The 20650-nt window shown below is 39.9% G+C and overlaps 1 protein-coding gene across 7 annotated transcripts in view; it reads left to right on the plus strand.

Moving 5' to 3' along the window:
• ATG13 (autophagy related 13) overlaps window positions 1-20650 on the plus strand; it is a 36162-nt gene that overhangs the window by 6293 nt on the left and 9219 nt on the right. For 4 of the 7 annotated variants that reach the window (XM_053672972.1, XM_053672973.1, XM_037166112.2 and 1 more), the window contains 10 exons: window positions 7171-7252; window positions 8659-8739; window positions 9436-9555; window positions 11570-11616; window positions 12937-13077; window positions 15753-15793; window positions 16271-16367; window positions 16699-16797; window positions 17522-17615; window positions 20362-20460. In XM_053672972.1, coding sequence (XP_053528947.1) covers window positions 7184-7252; window positions 8659-8739; window positions 9436-9555; window positions 11570-11616; window positions 12937-13077; window positions 15753-15793; window positions 16271-16367; window positions 16699-16797; window positions 17522-17615; window positions 20362-20460 — 888 coding nt within the window. In that variant the 5' untranslated portion in view covers window positions 7171-7183. The remainder of the gene's footprint in view (window positions 1-7170; window positions 7253-8658; window positions 8740-9435; window positions 9556-11569; window positions 11617-12936; window positions 13078-15752; window positions 15794-16270; window positions 16368-16698; window positions 16798-17521; window positions 17616-20361; window positions 20461-20650) is intronic. The other 3 variants (XM_053672975.1, XM_037166108.2, XM_053672976.1) reach the window with 2 other exon arrangements.

Raw genomic sequence — 20650 nt, forward strand, 5'->3', positions numbered from 1 at the left:
TCCTGCATTATTTTAGTAATGGTGGGATTACTGAAATAGCTTTCTCACCGATGTCTCTGCTTCTAGTCCCTTTGCTTGTCTTCTCTTCCTTTCTATATTCAGATTAATGTCTCTGCATCTTTACCTACAGGAGAATCTGCATTGACTCCCAGTTAATGTACTATTAGAGTCTATTGCTCACTTTCATGACTCCCTGGTAATGAGGCCTGACCACATTTATCCACTTTATTTTTCTTTGCCTATTTACTTGAAAATTCTCAGCTGTACATTTCCTAGTATTGTTTCTCCTGCCCTCTGGGACTCCCATATGTTATGTGCAGGACTCCGTCTGCACAACCTTTCCCTGTGTCCTCGGTGTCGCAGGTACCCTCAAGTCTCATTTTGTATCTGTTGCCATGGGGCAATACCTTAAATCCCCTTAAAGCCCGTTCACTCTGAAAAGCATCCCACAGGTATATATTTACTTTGTGTCTCTTGTATGCTTGTCGTTATTTTCCATCCTTCTGCCTTTCTGTACTTCATTCTGGATGTATTTTCTTTTGGCTTATGTTCCCTTGCAATATTTGTATCTTCTGTTGGTCTAATCTGTTAGACTCAACCAACCATTTAGTTCTTCATTTAGTGGTTTTTGTTTTTTAGTTCTGGAATTTCTGTTTGGTTCTTTTTATAGTTTCTAGTTCTCTGTTAAATTCTGAATTTAGTGCTTTATTTAATTGAACATACTAAGCACAGTAATTTTAAATTTTGTCTGATAACTATTAATGTGTTTCTGATGTTTAATGCCTATTGTGTCTGTTGGATTTTGGTTGTTTGGGTTCGTGTCTATGAATGCCTAGTTTATTTTAATATGTACCAGACATTGTATATGGAAAATTGTCAAGATAATTTGTGGGCTAGAGGAACATTATTTTCTTCCAGCGAGAAAGAAATGTGTGTTTCTGGCAGAGACTAAAGGCAGACCTTATCCCACATTATTGAAGTTGAATAATGTTTAAAATTTCTCATGATAAAAACTTTTTTAAAAGTTAGCTTAAAGTCATATGAATTACAACAGCATTTAGTTTTCTGGGAGAAAGGGAACTAGATTTCCACTGTTTTTGCAAATTAAAAAAATGTAAAGAGGACAGCAATAGTGTATTTATCTGGGTTGTATTTTGTGCATTAAAAGGGAGAGGAAGAACAGAGAGGGACTAAGAAAAGCAAGAAAGTACTTGGAGAAAAAGGAAAAGAAGGAAGACCCATATATAATATCTGTTCTCTTTTACACGTTTAATGAGCTCATGTAGGGGGTGAGGAAGAAGTGGGTGGAGATGGAAGAGGGTATAGGGAGATAAATGGTGATAGAAAAAAAAATACAATAAAAATAAATTTAAAAAAAAGTTCACAGATAAGCATATTTCTTTATAACTTGCCTACTCTGTCTCAGATGTGTAGCTTATCATACTTTTGAGTTTTTGGTGTTTTATCTTCACGTACAGTCTGTACGTTTTTAAATTATGAATTCATCTAGCTGAAAGCTGGGAGGAAAGGTTATGAGTGTGGATGGGCAGCAGTCTGTTGAGCAGGGCTGTGAAGGCTTCTCCTGAAGCTCTTTCAGGCTTGCTTCTGCCTGTTTTAGGGCTTTCAGTGTGTTGGGCCACTTTTTAGGTTAGTTTCTTGGCTTTTTGTCTCCTTACCACCCATGTAGATAGTGTAATTTTTGGTCTGTGGCTATGAACTTTCATGACTCGGCCTTTTTCAGGTTTTGAGAGTGACTTGCCTACCTCCCAGCCTTGCCACGGTAGGTAGCAAACATCTTTATTGCTTCTCCAGGAATGTTGTGTCCTCTTGATCGTGCAGCACTTGGCTCTGGGGTTTTATGCAGGGACTTTATTACTAAGATTGGTCCTTTCGCAGTTTGCCTGAGGTTTAACTTACCATAAAATCTAGAAGAAGGTATTGGGGAGGAAAACTTTTCTGGTACCCTCTTAGGTTCAGTAGCTGAGGACCTGCAAATTAAACTGACAAAAGACACATTAAAGAGGGATAAGACAGGTTATCAACACCTGCAAAGTGTATGCCACAGGAGTGCTCAGTGATGAATAACTCAAAGAGGTGGTCAGAACTTAGGACATGCACATGTAACTTAGTAGGAGAAAGTAGCAAGGGGGAAAGGCTTTTATGTCTTTGGGACACACAAATAGGTCTTTAGGAGAAGGAATGGGAGTTCAGAAAGTTTGTGATAATATTTGTTTATGGAGGTGAAACTCCCCCAGAGATGGGGACTGGTGGTGCCTTTATGCATGGTCTCTCTCCTGGGAGTAAGGAGCCAACCGGTAATGGGAATTTATGGAAGTCTTCATTTTCTCAGAAGTTTCTGCCGTAGGATAAGAGAAGCTCTAAGAAGGTTTCTTTCTACATTTTTTGAATCTCAAATAAATGTCTTCCTCTTAAAATAATCTTTACGCCATAGCAGCATATTTTGGGATGGCATATCCTGTTCCCTTTCAAACGTAAAGTAACTAACCAAATAAGTCTCTTCCAGATAAGAAACAAGACCTGGGTAAGGTGCTATGGAAATGAAAATGCAGCAAATATAAAGGAGTTTGTACGAGTTACTGGCTAAGGGCAGAAAAAAGGAAAAAGTCAATTGTAGACCTCTTTTTACTTAATGGTTGTACCAAATTTCCCTTTATAGTCCTTAGAGCACTCAAAGGAGGAATTTTACAAAGAGCAAAGAATAGTGTTAACCTTATATTAACCTAAAGTTCAAAAACTAGAATGAGAGGAAACATGGGATCAAGGAATGGTACTCTGGTGACCACAGATTCAGGCCAAAACCCACACAGTGTCCTGTTACAGGGTGAAAGCAGTGGGGTTTTATGAGAAAAAGGAAATGAATAATTATATGAAAAGAAGAAAACATTTCTATTGGTGCTGACAAGTTGAGCTACTACTCTTGGCTATTGTGGTTGGTTACTGATTCTGTCTTCAGATAGAAAGCCCATAACAATCAGTCCTTGTTATCAGGATATCAGCTTTTTTGTTGACTTTAAAAACAGTTCTTTATAAAACAATTGTGGTTTAGCCCAGTCCAGTGGTTTGTCCTATCCCAAGGTTCAAGGAACATAATACAGCACATTGCTCCAGCCCCATTCGAAATGGCTCCATTTATGTCCTGTTTCACATGTCTGTTGCACTTCTGTTGCAAGAATGGTAGATTGGGCTCCAAGGGAACAACAAGCTCTGATGCCTGAGATAATTGTTTCCCCGGTGGAGACCTCACCCCTTTGGGCTCACTAACTAATTCTAGTTACATAATCCTTTTAGTGCTTCCATGGTACAGTAAGTCGCAGGAGTCACCGTCCCATTACAATGTTCACATCGGTAGATGCTCTGCTGGTGGGGCACGGCCTCCCCTCAGTGTGAGCTGAGGGCAGCACAGTCCTCCAGCACTAATCTCGTCTCACCAGGTTTCCGTGGGGCTTCAGGGCCTTGAGCTGTTCAACCCTTTAAAAGGTCTTATTTTTACTTTAACATTTGTCAGTGTCCTTAATTAGATCTAAAGTGGGTATCCATTACAAATGCTGTCCAACATACAGATGTTAGGCCCCAAAAGATACATCCTTTATAATTTGGATCACTACAGGCTTTAACCTGTTGTGATCACAGTGGGCTCTCCTGTGGCATCTTATTCTGATAATTATTTCTTTCAGAGGTGTTTTATTTCTCCTTCATTGATTTCTTCTCCCTCCTTATACATTTGCTGAGATGTCCCTATCCTACAGGGAAAATCCTTTTAACAGAACAGCTTGAGCTCTTTTCCTGTCTAACTTCTCCCGAGAAACCAAATCTGTTCTCTACTCTAAGAAACCATCCTTTCAAAGCTCTTTAGCAATGCAATGCCAGTGGCCTTTTCCTCACCTTTTGAGGGTGAAGGAAACCAGAATATGTCACCCCCAAATAAATTATTATGAGCTAAAGGCAATTAAGCAAATGTAGGAAAACCTCTATTTACTCTCTCCCCTTTCTCCCTAAAGGCAAGCTATAAAATCTCCTTTTACTTGAGACAGACCCTTATCAGCTCAGGGAGGGCCCCAGAGGATTGGGCAAACAAACCTTACTCTAGTTTCCTCCCAGGTATTTATTTACCTTCCCGCAGTTGTAGCCCCTGGATGCCTAAAACTGCTTTCCCTCATCCTGTCTTTTCTCTACAAATGGGTTGTTCTTTGTTGACAATCCCGTATAAGCTGCAGTTCTAAGCCACTACTTTTCAGTTACTGTCATTGAAGTTTCTCTTACCTGATGTGTGCTGTACATGTTAATAAACTCTTTTTCTTCTTAATCTGTTTTTTGTTAAAGAATCCCAGCTTGAAAACCTAAGATGGGTAGACCTAATTTTTTGCCTTCTCTACAAGAGCTTCATGTTATTTGACCATCCCTTTAAACTTGAAATGTTAATTTTCCCTTAGTTTCAGTGAAAACTGCTAGGAAAACATTTTGCCTCCTATTTCTCTGATTGGTTCTTACATTTCTCTTTATGGCTCTTTTATGTAGATATTTTCCTAGAGTCTTTATTTTCTTTCTTCCTTTTTTTTTTGTTAAATAAATTTTATTGAATGATCTGAGAGAAGGAGAGAGACAGGCAGGCAGATAGACAGAGACGTCAGTTTGTTCCACTCATTTATGCAGTCATTGGTTGCTTCTTGTATGTGCCCTGACCAGGGATCAAACCTGAGACCTCGGTGTATCTAGACAATGCTTCAGCCAACTCTCCCACCTGGCTAGGCCACAGCCTAATTCTTTGCATGTACAAAGGGCTTAAACTAGCGTGTCACAAAACAGGATATCCAAATGGCTAATTAGTATATGAAAAGGCAGCAGTAGGGGAAAATGCATCACTGTCTAACCACTGATTTAATCATTAATCTTTTAATGCACATTAATCTAACCGATATGCTCCCATACACCTACCAGGAGGGTTAAAACTGGAGAATTAGAATTACCACCGGGCGGTACAGATGTGGAGTACCTGGGACTCCCATACCTTCCTCCTGAGGGTGTTTATTGGTACAGATCCTGGAAGACTATTTGGCAGTGTCTATTAAAGTTGAACACATGTATACTCTGTCAGCCATCATTAACTCCTGGCTTTATGTCTGCCAGCAGGGAGTGTTTCTGTCCACCAAAGACTTGGTGCAGGAATGCAATAGCTAAAAATAGGAAACAACCCAACCGTTTGTCAACAGTAGAATTTATAAATAGACTGTAAATTGTAGTCTTTTCATCAAGTGGAGTGCTACATAGCAATGAAAAGAATAAATTGCTACATGTATAGTAGCAATTTAATTGAATGTTATAAATGAATGTTACAGATATTTTACTGAGTAAGGGAAGCTACACATGGCACTCAGGTCTGAGTCCGCATTTTAAAATCTCCTGAGTGTGCTTTCCCTTTACTAATACCCACTGCCTGCCTTGCTCTCTGCATTCCTGGTCTACATTCTTTCTTAATGGTAGCACCTTTACCATTGAGAGTCTGCAGCTTTATTCTCAGAAAGCTGTGTCTTAGAATGAATCAGAGTCCTTCCATAGATCATTAAGATGAAACCTTTTTGCAGATGCGTTAGAGTAAAACAGTGACTATCTGGGGGGAAAAAGGAAGCTATGCACAAGAGTTAATATTACTTGATTCCATTTATAAGAAGTTCAGAACAGATAAACCTAATCTGTGGTAATGGAGGTCAGAGTAATAATTACCTTTTGGTGGGTTTGTTGACTGAGGGGACACAAAGGAACCTTCTGGATTTTTGGAAGTGTTCTGTAACTTTATCTGGATTGCAGTTATAAGAGTGTATACATATAAAAATATTTATTGTGCTGTCTACCCAAGATTTGTACACTTCACTACATGTAAGTTATACCTCAATAAAGAATAGCTTTTTAAAAATATATCTTATTGATTATGCCATTATAGTTCTATTTCCCCCAAGAATAGCTTTTTAATGTGTATATATATATACATATATTCAGATACATACATGTATACACATATATACATATCTATTCTTGTACTCATTACTTCCTATTTCAACTCTCCTTTGGTTTACACCTTTCCTTAAAACCAGCTGTCTCTCTGGCTTCCCTGTTTTTGTTAACTGAAATCCTATTAAACTTTTTGCAGTCAGTCCTTAAATCCTGTCAAATATCTCCCATCCATACTATTTCCAAACCATATCTGTAACTAGAGTTTTAGCCTGACCCACAACCCTGGGTTATTGCCAAGAACCTAATTGGTTTTTCTGCTTTTCATACCCAGAATGATTGTACAACAGGCCAGCAAAGCTGCCTGTCAAGCACCATTCAGATAACACTGGCACTCCATTACTTCCGCCCCTCCAACGCACTGAGGGGGCTGCCACTTCCAGAGTACTGGGCACAGACCAGGCTCTAGCATTGCATTTAAGACTCTCTTCATCTGGCCCCAAGTAGCCTTACTACTTCCCCATCCATACACAGTCCTCTGGAAAATGGGAGTACTTAATACTTCCAAAGGTATTTTGCCCTGTTGCTCATACCTCTTTGTTCATGTTCTTCTCTTCCTAGATGCTGTCTTTCTCATGTCAGCCCCATTTCAAGCTGTTTCAGCCTGGGGGTATTATGATGTGCATCATGAAATCCATGGTCCCCCTGTACTTATATCCAAATGTTTCCATGGACATTTTCTGGAGAAAGGGCTTGTCTTGCCATCAGATTCTCAAAAGAGTCCATAAACCTCCCCAAAGTTAAATTGATTTAGTGGCCTTTTGAAGGGATGTAAATGAACTCATTTTATGTTCTAACAAAGTTTTTGTCTCATTAAAACATAGTTTTCAATAAGTTGGATAATAAAACATTTTTAATACATAAGTTATATTGAAAGCTTGAAGATTCAGAGTCAGGTAAAATGGCTTGTCCTTATCCATTTTTTAGGTCCCTAGATTTAGCTCTTTGTGTAGAATTTATTTTCCTCAAAAGATAGTATCTTAGTATTTTTTTTCACTTTGGTATCTTTAGTTAGAGGGGAATTTTTTCCCCTCCCACATGACTATTTACAGAGTTCGTAGACAATACCATCTCTATGCTTTGGTGTGGCAGTCCCTTTCAAAAGATATTAGTCACAATTCTTCAACATTTTTTCCTCTGTTTTAGATTCCCATAGGCAATGGAAACTGATCTCAATTCCCAGGACAGAAAGGACCTGGACAAATTCATTAAATTTTTTGCCCTCAAGGTAATATATCCATTTTCTTGAGCCTAGAACTGTTGCAAATAACTTCCATGCTTCTCCCTTTTTAGAAATATAGCATAACAGCTTGTAGCTTGCCCATTCTAATGGATACTTCTGTCTGTTGTAAACCAAACTGTGAAGTTTGGGGGCGGTACTGGGGGTGTAACTAAAAAGTAGCTTCCAATGTTCCACAGCTACTTGTTCAAAAAAATTTTTTTGCAGGGCTGTTTGCAGAAATGTCAAACTGCTATGCCAGGTGATCGGCACAGTATGTTCCCTCATAGTGGGAACGAGGGCTGGGGACTGGAATGGACAGCACTTTGGGCATCGTTCCCAAAGCATCCCGTAACTCAGAACGTCTGACTCTCATGCATTGTTCCATTCTGGTAAATGAGGAATTAAAACTGAATTTTTTTTTTAATTAAAAAAATTTTTTTAGATTTTACTTATTTATCTTTAGAGGGGAAGGAAAGGAGAGAGGGAGAGAAACATCAATGTATGGTTGCCTCTTGTGCGTCCCCTGCTGGGAACTGGCCTGCAACCCAGGCATGTGCCCTGACTGGGAATCAAACCTCCATCCTCTGGTTCACAGGCCTGTGCTCAATCCACTGAGCTACACCAGCCAGGGCTAAAACTGAATTTTGAATGCTTTATTTTTTTGTTTTTATTTGTTGATTTCAGAGAGAGAGAGATAGGGAGCAGGAGACAGACAGACAGACAGGCATTGATTTCTATTCCACTTATTGATGGATTCATTGGTTGATTCTTGTATGTGCCCTGACTGGAGATCAAACCTGCAACCTTGGCATATCAGGACGATGCTCTAACTAACTGAGCTCTCCAGCCAGGGTCTTAAATGTTTTAGAAGTTTATTTTCCTAAATCTAAAAATCCTTCTCACCTCTATCACTCCTTCCTTTCAAACGTTGCCATGTAAGTACAAGTCAGGCAGTAGATTCTGGTTGTAAAAGTAGTTGGAAGTCTTTTGCCATATGGGCCACAAGATATGAATAACTGGAGTCTTTGGTTTAAATCTACTATGATTACATAAGTGTATGGCAATGAATATTCACACCTACTGTCGGAGTTGTTTCTTTATGAGAGTCAGAGCCACCATGCCCAGCTTTCCTTCTGCCATGTGTGAACGTGGCGGATTTCAAGCCTCAAGCTATAATTCTTCTAATTGGTTGACACTGTGTACTCAGGAATATATACGGCATTCTTTTTGTGTAGTGTTTTTCTATCTGTCTGTGAACATTTTAAGTTCCTAAAGGATAGTTTACGATTATTGCCGTCTTTTAAACCCTGCTGTGGGAGGGCTTTAATTCTTATTTGAAGCCAAATCAATTTAAGACTTTTCATCTTTGATTTTTTTGTTGTTGTTATTTGTTTGTTGTTGTTGTTTTTTAGACTGTTCAAGTGATTGTCCAGGCTCGACTTGGAGAAAAGATTTGTACTCGTTCATCTTCATCCCCAACGGGTTCAGATTGGGTAAAATTCCTATTCTTTGCTAAGGGGTACACCGCAGTGTTTGTTACTAGGAATCACAGTAGCGAGGGATACTGTTTGTAGTATTACTGATTTATAACATTAAAATATCTAATTCTGATTGATCCATTCACTTGGGAAGTATGTTCTTTATTGAATGTTAGTCCTGGATTTATTTGGTTCTTTGTTTTATGCTGTTTTAGGTGAAAAGCTGAGTCTTTAGAAAACAAAACTATCTTGTTAATAGTGTTTGTCCTAGATCATTAGCAGTTTCAGCCTGAGTTCTGGGGCTTTGATGCAGGATACCTCTTATGGGGAAGGAAGAAGTGAATGGATGTCTTAATCAGGCAAAGCAATACCTGCATTACCCAACACACAGTCTGTAATACTTTTGTTCTTAAAGACGGATTCTTTTTAGTATTTATTTATTTTTAAAGATTTATTTACTTATTTTAGAGAGACAGGGAGGGAGGGAGAAGTAAAGGGAGAGAAACATTGATGTGAGAGAGAAATGTCAATTGGTTGCCTCTCGGTAGTGCCCATACTGGTGACCTGGCCAGAAACCCAGGCATGTGCCCTGACCAGGAATCACACATGTGACCTTTCGCTTTGTGGGACAATGCCCAGCCAATGAGCCACACCGGTCAGGGCTGTTTCCATAACACTTTCTGTGAGTGACAAGTCCCTTTTGTTTTCTAGTTTAACTTGGCAATCAAAGACATCCCAGAGGTTACACATGAAGCAAAGAAGGCGCTGGCAGGGCAGCTGCCTGCTGTCGGGAGGTCTATGTGTGTGGAGATCTCACTCAAGACTTCCGAGGTAAGGTTATGCTGGGATGGTGCCGTAACATGGCCCTCAAAGCCCTTCACACTCCAGTTCCAACTCAGCCCTACTCCTGCCCCTTCCCTCTCTGAGCTTCCTGTCATTCTCTGAGGAGGTCACGGTTTGCTCATTTACTCTTCCAACCACCTGGAGTACCCTCGTCACTCTCACTGTATATGTATGTCATCTGTAGATGACATGTTTCTGCTTATCCTCAAGAAAATCTTCCCTCTTCTAGAGAGAGAGGTAACGACTCTCTTTAGACTTCCATGTACTTTGTTTGTATTTGTTTCTAGAGTAAAACTTGCTATATTGATATTTTTTTACTCATCTTAATTCTGTTAGGATTGAGGCAGATATTGTTACTTGTATGTTTATTAATCTTTTTCTACTACAAGACTGTGAGGCTGTATGGTATAATGAATGGCAGTTAGAGTCTGGAGCTACACAGACCCAAGTTCAGGTCCCAGTTGAGTGACTTTGGCCAAATTACTTACTTCACCCCCACCCCTACCACCAGACTAACATGACACTTCACAGTCTTGGCAGAGCTGCAGTATTTTTCACTTAATCCTTATTTGTAAAGTGTCTAACATTACATATAATAGAAGATTCTTACCTGTTCCTGTACCCACTTCACACGTCTGTTCTGGAGGTCAGCAGCTGTGCTACATCTTATGTATCTTTGTATGTCTTCAAATTCTCCTTGAAATGAGGCAGAATGTGAATAAATAATCATCTCGGTGCCTAATTTGGTGCCTGGGATGGCATGTACTTAGCTATTGATGAGTTTATTTGGTTCCATGGAAACCTTGGAACCAAATAAAACAAAACTTCTATTCTTTATTGAATTGCCAGTTTATACTCTGAAGTATTTTTCATAGTGATTCATAGGGAGTCACTATGAAAAGGAATCCCTAGAAGAACTCTTTCATTTCCCAGGCATCTGTGAAATCTGACTATAAATGATTCTGATTGTCCTAGAGAAACCACACCCTCTTGTCATTGGGTACTTCCTATTAGCCAGTCCATTCCCTGATTTTTTGGGGGGATGAGGAGAATTCAGATTCATCATGTCATTTAGAAATAATAATATAATGAAAAGGATATATGTTAAGGATACATATTTAAATTTGATCTAGAATAAATACACTTGTCTATTCCACAAACTAACACGAGTTTACTCTCAAGCCTAAAAGAATAACCCTCTTCCAGTGGATTAGTAAAAGGTTACTTGTGTTCAAAAGTATGTGACTAGCTTTCTCACTGAGTGACACATTGGATTATTACCTGGTTGAGGGGTTCTGGCTTTAGTCTTTTCTTTCCCACCCACTAGCCTAAGTCTGTTCAGAGTAACACAGGGAGAGACTGAACAGTTTGGCTAAAGATATCAGACAGCTAAAAATAATAAAAAATAAGGAGCTTGTTAAGGTATTCTTTAATTGCTGTATCACTTAAAATACCCCCTATGGAAGTGGAAGGAAAGGCTCCCTCCATCACTGGAAGTGTTGGCCTAACTGAAGAGCAATTTGGATATACATAGCAAAAGTGTTAGAAGTGTGAGTACTCTTTGATCTAATAATTCTAATTCTGGACATTTGCATTAAGGAATTCAGGGTACATGCAAAGTTTTGATCTCAAGGCTATTTTTCATAATGATGTTTATAACAGTGAAAAATTAGAAACAACCTCTATGCCCAAGCATGGGGGGACTGGTTTGGTAAATGATGGTCCTGTACTGGAATATTATACAACTATTTAACATAATGCAGAACTTTTCATTAGAATGAAAATTCCATGTTGTATTTATTAATAAAATAGTATATGTGATATGACTTCACTTTTATTTAGAGAAGTGGCTGATGGATTATAAGTTGATAACTTTTTTCTTTTTGCTTATTTATACTTCATAATATATCTTATAATGATTCTATAGTGCTTTGTAATAAGAAAAAAGATAATTTTTAAATACAAATAAAATTGAAATACCTTTCATTTGTCCCATCTATAGGGAGATTCCATGGAACTAGAAATTTGGTGTCTTGAAATGAATGAAAAGTAAGTTCTCTGCCTTAGGTTCCTTGGTTTGGGTAGCTGAGGATAAAGCAGATGACATCTTGTGAAAAGCAGGGCTTTGTTACCAGTCATGGAGGTTGTGCTGCTCACTTAATGAAACCAATAGGTCTTTGCTGCAATTTGCTTCATGCTTGGCTTCCAGCCCTAGTACAGAGATGACCTTCAGAGGGAGCATTAGTGCAGAGACTCAACAGGGAAAGGAGCAGAGAGAGCTGAAAAGAGTTTGTTGTTTTCCCAGGGTACAGATAGTTCTTTGATTAAATCCCTTGGGAGCTCTTGTAACATGACTACTCTAGTTTGTCTGTTTTCTGAGTGGCAGAAATCCAGTGAGATTTCCCCTCCCTACTCCTTTATACACCATGTTGGTCACTATTGGAAATGCATGTTACTCCCCGCCTCCATTTTCTTCTTTAAGGCAGATTAGGTTATTTCCTACCTCGAGTTTCAGTTTGCAAGATTATACTGTAGGAAAATTGAGGAAATAGCAACATATCAAAAGAAAAATTTCAGTAATAAGTATGTATGGTATGAGCAGTTTTTAAAACTAGAAAGCGATTGCCAGGTTATAGTCCACTATAACCAAAGTTCACTACCAAACAGATATATAGAGGTAGACAGCTCATAAGACAGTACATTGAAATTGTGTTTGCATCTTCATTAATGTAATTGCAACATTGAATTACTATTTTTAAATGTGTTCCTTTATTTCTTGATAACTGCTTCAAAGCTAGAAAAAATGTATCGGGTGCCCTTTGGTGCCCATCTCCCTGTGCCCAGTGCATGAGAAGGTGAAACTTTGGTTTATTGGTTTATCTCAACAATCTGTAGTAAACTGACAAAGAACTCTGATTACAGCTTCAGTTCAGAGCCTGTTTTAATAATAAATTTGATTTTGAACAGTTCTGCTGCTTAATTTGCAACTGTCTCTGTTGGCTGTGATACTCTGAATGGTGTATTTGAACTACAAAAGTTTATGTTCTATCAGAATTTATGAGTAATGATAACAAGTTAGTCTCAGTCAATAGATGGAACATAAATAATATCTGTAATATCCATTGTATTTAATTTTTTTTATTTTTTAGAGAGAGACAGAAACATCAATTTGTTGTTCCCCTTATTTATGCATTCATTGGTTGATTCCTGTATGTGCCCTGACTGGGGATTGAACCTGCATCCTTGGCGTATTGGGATGATGCTGTAACCAACTGAGCTACCCAGCCAGCCAGGGCTATCCATTGCTATTCTGTTCTTTGTTTTATGTTAGTTGAATAGGGGAATGCTGATAGTGTCTGTGCCCCACAGGTGTGATAAAGAAATCAAAGTTTCCTACACGGTGTACAACAGATTGTCGTTGCTGCTGAAGTCACTCCTTGCTATAACTAGGGTGACACCAGCTTACAGACTCTCCAGGAAACAAGGGCATGAATATGTCATATTATACAGGTAAACAGCATGGCTGCTCACCCTCCTTGATTTGCTTGTCAGCCCCATCACGTTGCACACGTCTGAGTGGCATTCTGGTATCTGTGATTAATTTTCGGACAGGTGGTTGGGTAGCTGATGCAATAGCTTTACTGTGATTATCTGTCCTCTCTTAAGAACTCAGCTTTCCAAGGCTACCAGGTTCTTTGTCCTTTTGTCTGGGCACAGTCATAATTCCTATGTGTTGGATTCTGAGGTTTTGTTGGTAGGACCTCAAAGAGGGAAAAGGAACTTAAGACTTTAAAAAACAGACTATCCTGGGCAGATTCTGCCTTCTTATATTCTGGAGTTATATTAAAACATTTTGTCTAACAAACTACTAATTCAGTTATTTTATTTTTAACTTTTATTTATTTCTTTAAAAATTGTACTTATTTTTTAGAGAGAGGAGAAGGGAGAATGCAAGTGTGAGAGAAACATCTATTAGTTGCCACTCACATGCCCCCAGCTGGTCACCTGGCCTGCAACCCAGGCATTTGCCCTGACTGGGAATTGAACTGGTGACCTTTCAGTTCACAGGCCCAGTGCTCAATCCACTGATCCACAGCAGCCAGGGCCATTCTTTAACAATGTTAGCAATAATCTAGCAATCCTCCCCATATTTATTTTTTCCAAGTCTTTGGTAGGTTTTTGTCATCTTCTCTGTAGTCTTTCCAGGTTTCAAGTTGAGTATTCCAAATCACTAGACTTTTATTCAGACACAACAAAAAGATTACTTTCTAATTCTTACCTCTCATTTATCTATGCTAAGTCCCCTTGACTTTTGTCATTTTATGAGTATCCACATTATACTACTGGTCACCAATTTAGTTAACTAGGACTCTTAGTCCGTGTCATACCACTATTTAAAATCTTCCTGTGTCTTGTATCTCTGGAGTAATACGGTATTTATTGCTCACTGTTTATCATTTAGGAGTGCTTTTGGATGCAAATGACTATGATTTGAACCAGAGAGAAAGAAGTAGGTGATCAATCTTATTGGAGATTTAGCTCTGTTTTTAGTTTTTATAATACTATTAACAGATTAACAGTATAGCCTTATAACATGAAAGAACAGCCTTGTTTTTTAAAGCAGTATTATTATTTTTCTCACCCTGTAGATTTGATAATGTTACAAAAAGTGATTCTGAATTTGTTGTTCTTAAAGATTGAACTGAAGTTTTATTTTCTACTATCCAGGAGGAAAACTTTTGCCTAGCAACTGAATGGCATAAAGAGTGTAGCTAAGGATAAGTTTAGCATAATTAGATTATTTTAAGTACTGTACCAGTATTCAAATTTATAGTGAACTGATTAAATGTCAGTTTTTTATTAGAGTGTATCTAGCAAAACCTCATTAACAGTCTGTATATTGCTTAATGGCAATTAAGTTCGTATATTGCTTAATGGCAAGAGTCAACAAACTGTGCCAGCAGACCATTTCATTATTTTTATAAATAAAGTTATTTTAGTAAAAGGCGAAAGATTAATACGATATGAAGAGAAACCAGAGCGTTAAATAAACTTATTTTAAAAATAGGCGCCACATTCAATATGTATCATCAGTGGTTGCTTTCGCAGGACATCAGCAAAACTGAGCAGTTACCACAGACGGTGTGGCCAATAAGCCTAAAATATTTACTGTCTGACCCTTTCAACAAAAGTTCGCTGACCCTGCTTTATTGTGGCTGTCACTCATGCATTTATTTCAGATATTTATGGGCTGTCTCCCATACCAGACTATAATCTGTGAGAGGTAGGCTTCAGGTTTATCCTGAATCTCATCTCTAATTTATCCTGTCTCATCCTAACACCTAACCTTAGGGCTTTGTACATTGTTGGGGCGTGGTTGTTATTAAACAAACCCACGTATGGATTTAATTTATAACAATATTACTTGAGAAATTTAAAAATACATTTTCAGAGTTTTATAATTCAGAATTTTAGCTAATTTACATTGGTTTTCAAGGGAGACTCATGGGAAGGTTTTATTGTTTTTATATTTTTAGAATAATCTTACCTAGTTATTCTGAGCTAGAAAAGATTTTCTCATTTTTCAACCAATTTATCTTGGAATGACTTGTGACAAGCACAGAGAGCTCCTCTTAATTGAAGACCACTGTTCAAATTCTAGTGTCTTCTGCTGCATAATTGAAAGTTGCTAAGAGAGTAGAGCTTAAAAGTTCTCATCACACAAAAAAGAAAATTCTGTGACTATGTATGGTGACAAATGCTAACCAGACCCACTGTGGTGATTCTTTCACAACGTGTCCAGATACCAGATCACTATGCTGTGTACCTGAAATAAATAAAATGTTGTGTGCCAGTCATACCTCAATTTTAGAACTCTAGTACCCTCTAACAGTAGTTCCGATTTACATGCCAATTTTATGTGTGTATTCTTTATTTCTTAGTAGGCGTACTTTTAAAAAAGCACATTGCAGGATGGGGAAGAAGAAACTTCCTTTTTAAGCTAATCCTTTCCATTTGCACCCCCTTGCCTGCAGCTTAATTGAAGTAGTAGCATTATTACTCCAGTGGAGAGGTGTTCATGTAGATAAGAAAAGAAAGGTTTTATTTATTTTGTTTCTAGGTGTTTTTGCTATAGGGGCCATTGGAATAAAGAATCAGGTGACATATCTTTTTCTTCCTTGCAGGATATATTTTGGGGAAGTTCAGCTGAATGGCTTAGGGGAAGGTATGTATCATGTTAAATATTTCTGGTAAGTAACAGTTTTGAAAAATTGACAGTGAAACCAAGAAAACCAGGAGAGCTTGAGTGGGAGTGTCATCTGCAAGGCCCTGGGCCTCTTTCGGACTTAGCTCTGGCGTGGCAGCGTAGCAGCTTCATACTTTGGAGGTATCTGTGTGACAAACTCCTGGTGCCCCTTGGCTGTCTCATTGGGTGTGTGACAGTGCGGGTAGGACTTGCTCAGGCTTTAGGGTTAACCATTGTTTTACCTCTTCGGAGGTAGTTTTATCTGGAAATAGAGTACTGCTTTCCTTGCTAATGTTAGGTCAATGTGGAATTAATTAAAAGAAACACACACACACACACGAAACTGACACACTCAAGGTGCTTAGTAGATCATGCTAGAGGTTGGTTCAAGGAGAGAAAGGTCGGGAGCAGTGTTCGCGTCCTCTGGGGACAAGCTGATTCTTTCTCTTTTCCTAGGTTTCCAGACTGTGCGTGTTGGGACAGTGGGCACCCCTGTGGGCACCATCACTCTATCTTGTGCTTACAGAATTAACTTGGCATTCATGTCCACCAGGTGAGGAAAGAGCACTGGAATCCAAAAGAGTTCTTCTAAAGATACGAAAGTTGTTTCCACCCAAATTCTACGGCTAAGGCTACAGTTCAGCCTTGCCATTGCTAAAATCAGTCCCCTTCTTAAAAATAGAATCCAGAGAGATCCTGTCTCATTGGAGAACCTGACTGCCCCGGAGCAGGCCATGTAGGAATGGTGGTTTATATGTAAGGATGGGACCGTTAAGGCTCTGGTGGTCCCTGCTAATAGATGTTGGGTGAGGGGCCCTCTGAGGACTTCAGGGAGGCTGGCAGGGCATTCTGACAAGTCCTGCAATCTGCTTATTGCATTACAGGCAATTTGAGAGGACCCCACCCATCATGGGGATTATCATTGATCACTTTGTGGACCGACCCTATCCCAGCTCCTCGCCCATGCACCCCTGCAATTACAGGTGAGGAATGTGAAAGGCACTCTCCCAAACAGGCCAGCAGAAGCATCCGTCTTGCATAGGTGCATAGAGCACCTTTATCGGTACTCACCAGTGGGCATGGGGCCCTGATGGAATGCCTCAGAAAATTCTTGGACATGTTGGATCTTGACAGTAGTGATTTGACTTTGAGACTACAAGAATGACAGTGATTTATGTAATATCCTTTGCAAATTAATATCCTTTTAAAACCATTAGATGGTTTTCATGTTACCATTGGCACATTTCAGTTGTACGTGAGAGTTAAATATCATCAGGCCTAGTTCTCAGAAAATAAAGTCTGGAATTCTCCAGAGGTTGGATTAGATATATATCAGGAAGGGCACTGCCTTTATGTGGAGGACTGCTGAAACTGAAGGGTAGGTTTGTCTCGGTAGTCTAGACTTTTTTCTCACTGCAGTCTGTTCCTGACCATTCTTTGGCCCCAGCGCTGGCCAGGCTCAAGCAAACACTCTCAAATGATATGTCAGATAAGATGTTTGGGTTTTAAAAAAGAAGCCATTTTCAACCTCTGGATGGAAAAGTTTGAAATTATGAAGGACTCCACACAGCTCTTTTGCTGAACCCTTACGAACTCTGCCTGAAACCATTGTTGTCACAACTTGTATCCCTTCGTGTCCTTTCTAAAATTGACTAAAATTGACCGTCATCACCATAAAGTCCCTGGCTTCCTTTCTCCGCACTATAGAACCACTGGTGAGGACACTGGAGTGACATATCCTTCTGTAGAAGATTCTCAAGAAGTGTGCACCACCTCTTTTTCCACCTCCCCGCCGTCCCAGGTAGGGGAGTGGGTTCTGGGGATGTGGTTCTTCGGTGCATGTATGGGCCTGATGGAATGGTGTCGGAATTTTATACGTGTGTGTGTGTGTGTGTGTGTGTGTACACACACACATATATATACATGTACATATATATGTATGAGATGTATTTTGTATTGTTTATGCCCTTTGGTGTCAACATTTAGTTTCTTGTGGTGGTGGTGGTGGCGGAGGTGATTGTTTCAGGGGGGTTCTTTTGAGCAGCGAGGAAGAACCTTCTTGCTGAGCAGGTCATGTTGCAGTGACCAGTCTTAACCCACAAGATTACATGTAACCTTACCCTCCTGGGGACATCTTACATAAAATTCCCTAGAGAGGTCAGTCACAGAATCCTATCTGTACTCTCACACCAGGGACACACTCTAACCTGCACTTGTTAACTTGGTAGCTCTCTCATTTGAAGTGGTTCCTAAAAATGGAAGGAGCTCAAAAGGAGCCAATAATTATTTAGCATAAAATGCGAGTAAGAACCAGCCATGCAGTTTTCTTAACAGTTGACACATATTTCTGCCTAACTATTCTCTGACCACTTTTAACCTTTAACTTTTCCATCAAATGGAATTTCTCATAAAACACAGGCTCCAAACAACGTTCCCAGGTTCCTGAGAGGAAGCGCCTGTATGTCTTGTTGTGTAGTGTGCAGGGCACCAGACCCCCTCGGCTGAGGAAGCATTTCTGCCAGCGGGCTGAGTCACAGGGCACATTTCTTCCCTTCTGTCCCAAGTCTTTCACCTTCCGTCTCTCTCACTGCCCGCAGCTCCCTGCTCTACCTGCCCGACATCTCTGTTTCCTCCTCTGACTCTCATGTGAGACAGTTTCTTCTAGACCAACTCCATTCTGCTTTCCTTTAAACTGGGCCCAGATTGTCCCTTCTCACCCTCTTATTCTGGGGACCTAGAATTTTAATTAGCTATCCCTAAGTTTCATTTTCTGTGTTTTTTAAATTGAGAAAAAGATTTAATTTGTTTCATCTGGGGTTGTTAGGAGACACTGGATTAAATTTATGGTTCTAATCTGTTCCAAAAGAAGAAGTTAGTTACAGAAGCTATGTGTGAGTGAAGGATGTTCCAAATCCATGCATGGCTGTTATTTCTGTTGTCCCAACTTACAGTTCTAAAGAGGTTCTTCTCAAGTTGCCTAGACAGTTTGGTTTGGGGGTGTGGGGATTATTGCTCCCCTCTCCCCAGGCATATACTCAGTCATGAGTGTTGCCGTCACTCTGGGAGGGGCAGCCTCTGGTGCACATACTGACATGGAGTGATGGTGACCAAAAAAGGTGGGAAACCCACTTTCTCAACAGTGCACATTAGCTGGAGTAGACTGTTTTTTAGATAATAAAATGTGAGTATGTCAGGTTTAGTGCTCATTAAAGTTTTGTTTTATAAGTGATAAATTTATAATCAATAAATAAATTCATAGATAAAGTTGTGACTTGGGAGATGTGAGGGCTGGTGACACTGGGCCTTATCAAATCAATTTGTCTCTTTCTCTGATACGGTGGAAATTTCACCCAGCTCTAAAAGTAGAGGGAAGTTAAGTAGTTTCTGCACCTGATGTTTGCATAAAAGCTTGTTGACCTGTGTGTAAGGAGAGCCTGTCTTCTTTCACGATATCAGTTGCCTGTTGTGTCTCGTCACAGTCTCAAAGCAGATCACATCAAGATGTTATCAATACTGAGCACCCCGTGGGTGAGCCCTGTTCCTGTCCCTTAGCACCTCTACTCAAGGCTGGTATAGTTTGGTGCAGAAATACTCATTTTGAACAGAGGAAATCATTTGCCATCAGGGAATTGCACAATTGTTCAACAGCTTCTATTTGAGCTTTTGCTCAAGTTCAATAAGTACAAGTTAATATGATGTTTGTTTCACCAACACAATAAGGATCACTTTGTCATTTGGGCACAGAGTTAATAAATAGTTGTGACCCCGAACCTGCTACTGTGACTTAAGGTCCTGCCTTCAATTCTAAGCATTAATTAACTAATTGGTGAGACTTATTAAAGGTGGAAAAGCAAGACCCAAAATAACCATCATGCCCATAATGAACTTTGAAGTCATGAGTCTTGCAAATGCCCCAGCTTTTGCTCCGTCAAATTCTCCTGCCCCATCAGGGAAAGAATACACACTCGCGCGCACTCAGCCCAGAGCCTGCATCTGTACACACCTGCTCATCTTCCCTGGGGTGATGTAGGAAAGTGCAGCTGGGCACCTGAGTGTTTTAAAGTACCAGCCAACAAATGTCAACTTTTTAACCCTGCTCCCAAGATTCTGGGTCCCGAGAAAAAGGCGTTCTAACATTTTAATCTCCACTTCATCATTCATCCTGAGTGCACCCTGTGGCAGCTCTTGGGCCCCTCCTGTCGGAGGCCATTCTGTAACATCCTCCTGTCCTCTTGACGAAAGGCCAATGCCCGGTTCAGATTTCTCTGCTTTGCAAGTCATTCCAGTTTGACCCAGCTGTGTTTTCCCCCTGCTCACCTGGGAGCCACCGTGCAGTGGAGCCCCCGGGGGTGAACACCTGTCAGGCCCTTCCAGGCTGTCTGCTGGGAAGGCAGTCACGCAGCTGTCTTCCCTCTTCACGCCACACTTCCATCGTGCGTTTCCACCTCTGTTGCTGCTGCCTCTCGGAGTGTTTTTCACTTCTTTCTCAAGTCCCTTTTCTTTTTTCTTCTCTTGTTTCTCCTGTCTCTGTTTGTATCTGTGCACAGTGTGTGTTTACTGTCACAAAGGCACATTTTCAGACCCCTGCTTCTGTGGTGACGGATACCCTGAGGGTCCCCATGGCAGGACTGGCCTTTTCCCATCAAGTGAGTCCATTGGGAAGAAGGGGGTAAATCAGACGGCATTTTTGTATTTAAAAATTGTGGATAAAGCACAGGGTATATAGCAACTGAAGTGTCCCCAAGTGTTCTGTGGGTTATTTTGAGGGTTGGTAATTGATTTTTAACAGGATATAGCAGAGCAGCCCAAAATAGGATTTTTTCATTTGCCCCCCCT

The sequence above is a fragment of the Artibeus jamaicensis genome, unplaced genomic scaffold (assembly GCF_021234435.1).
Source record: "Artibeus jamaicensis isolate MK-2021 breed Jamaican fruit bat unplaced genomic scaffold, CSHL_Jam_final contig_797, whole genome shotgun sequence".
NCBI classification, from domain to species: domain Eukaryota; kingdom Metazoa; phylum Chordata; class Mammalia; order Chiroptera; family Phyllostomidae; genus Artibeus; species Artibeus jamaicensis.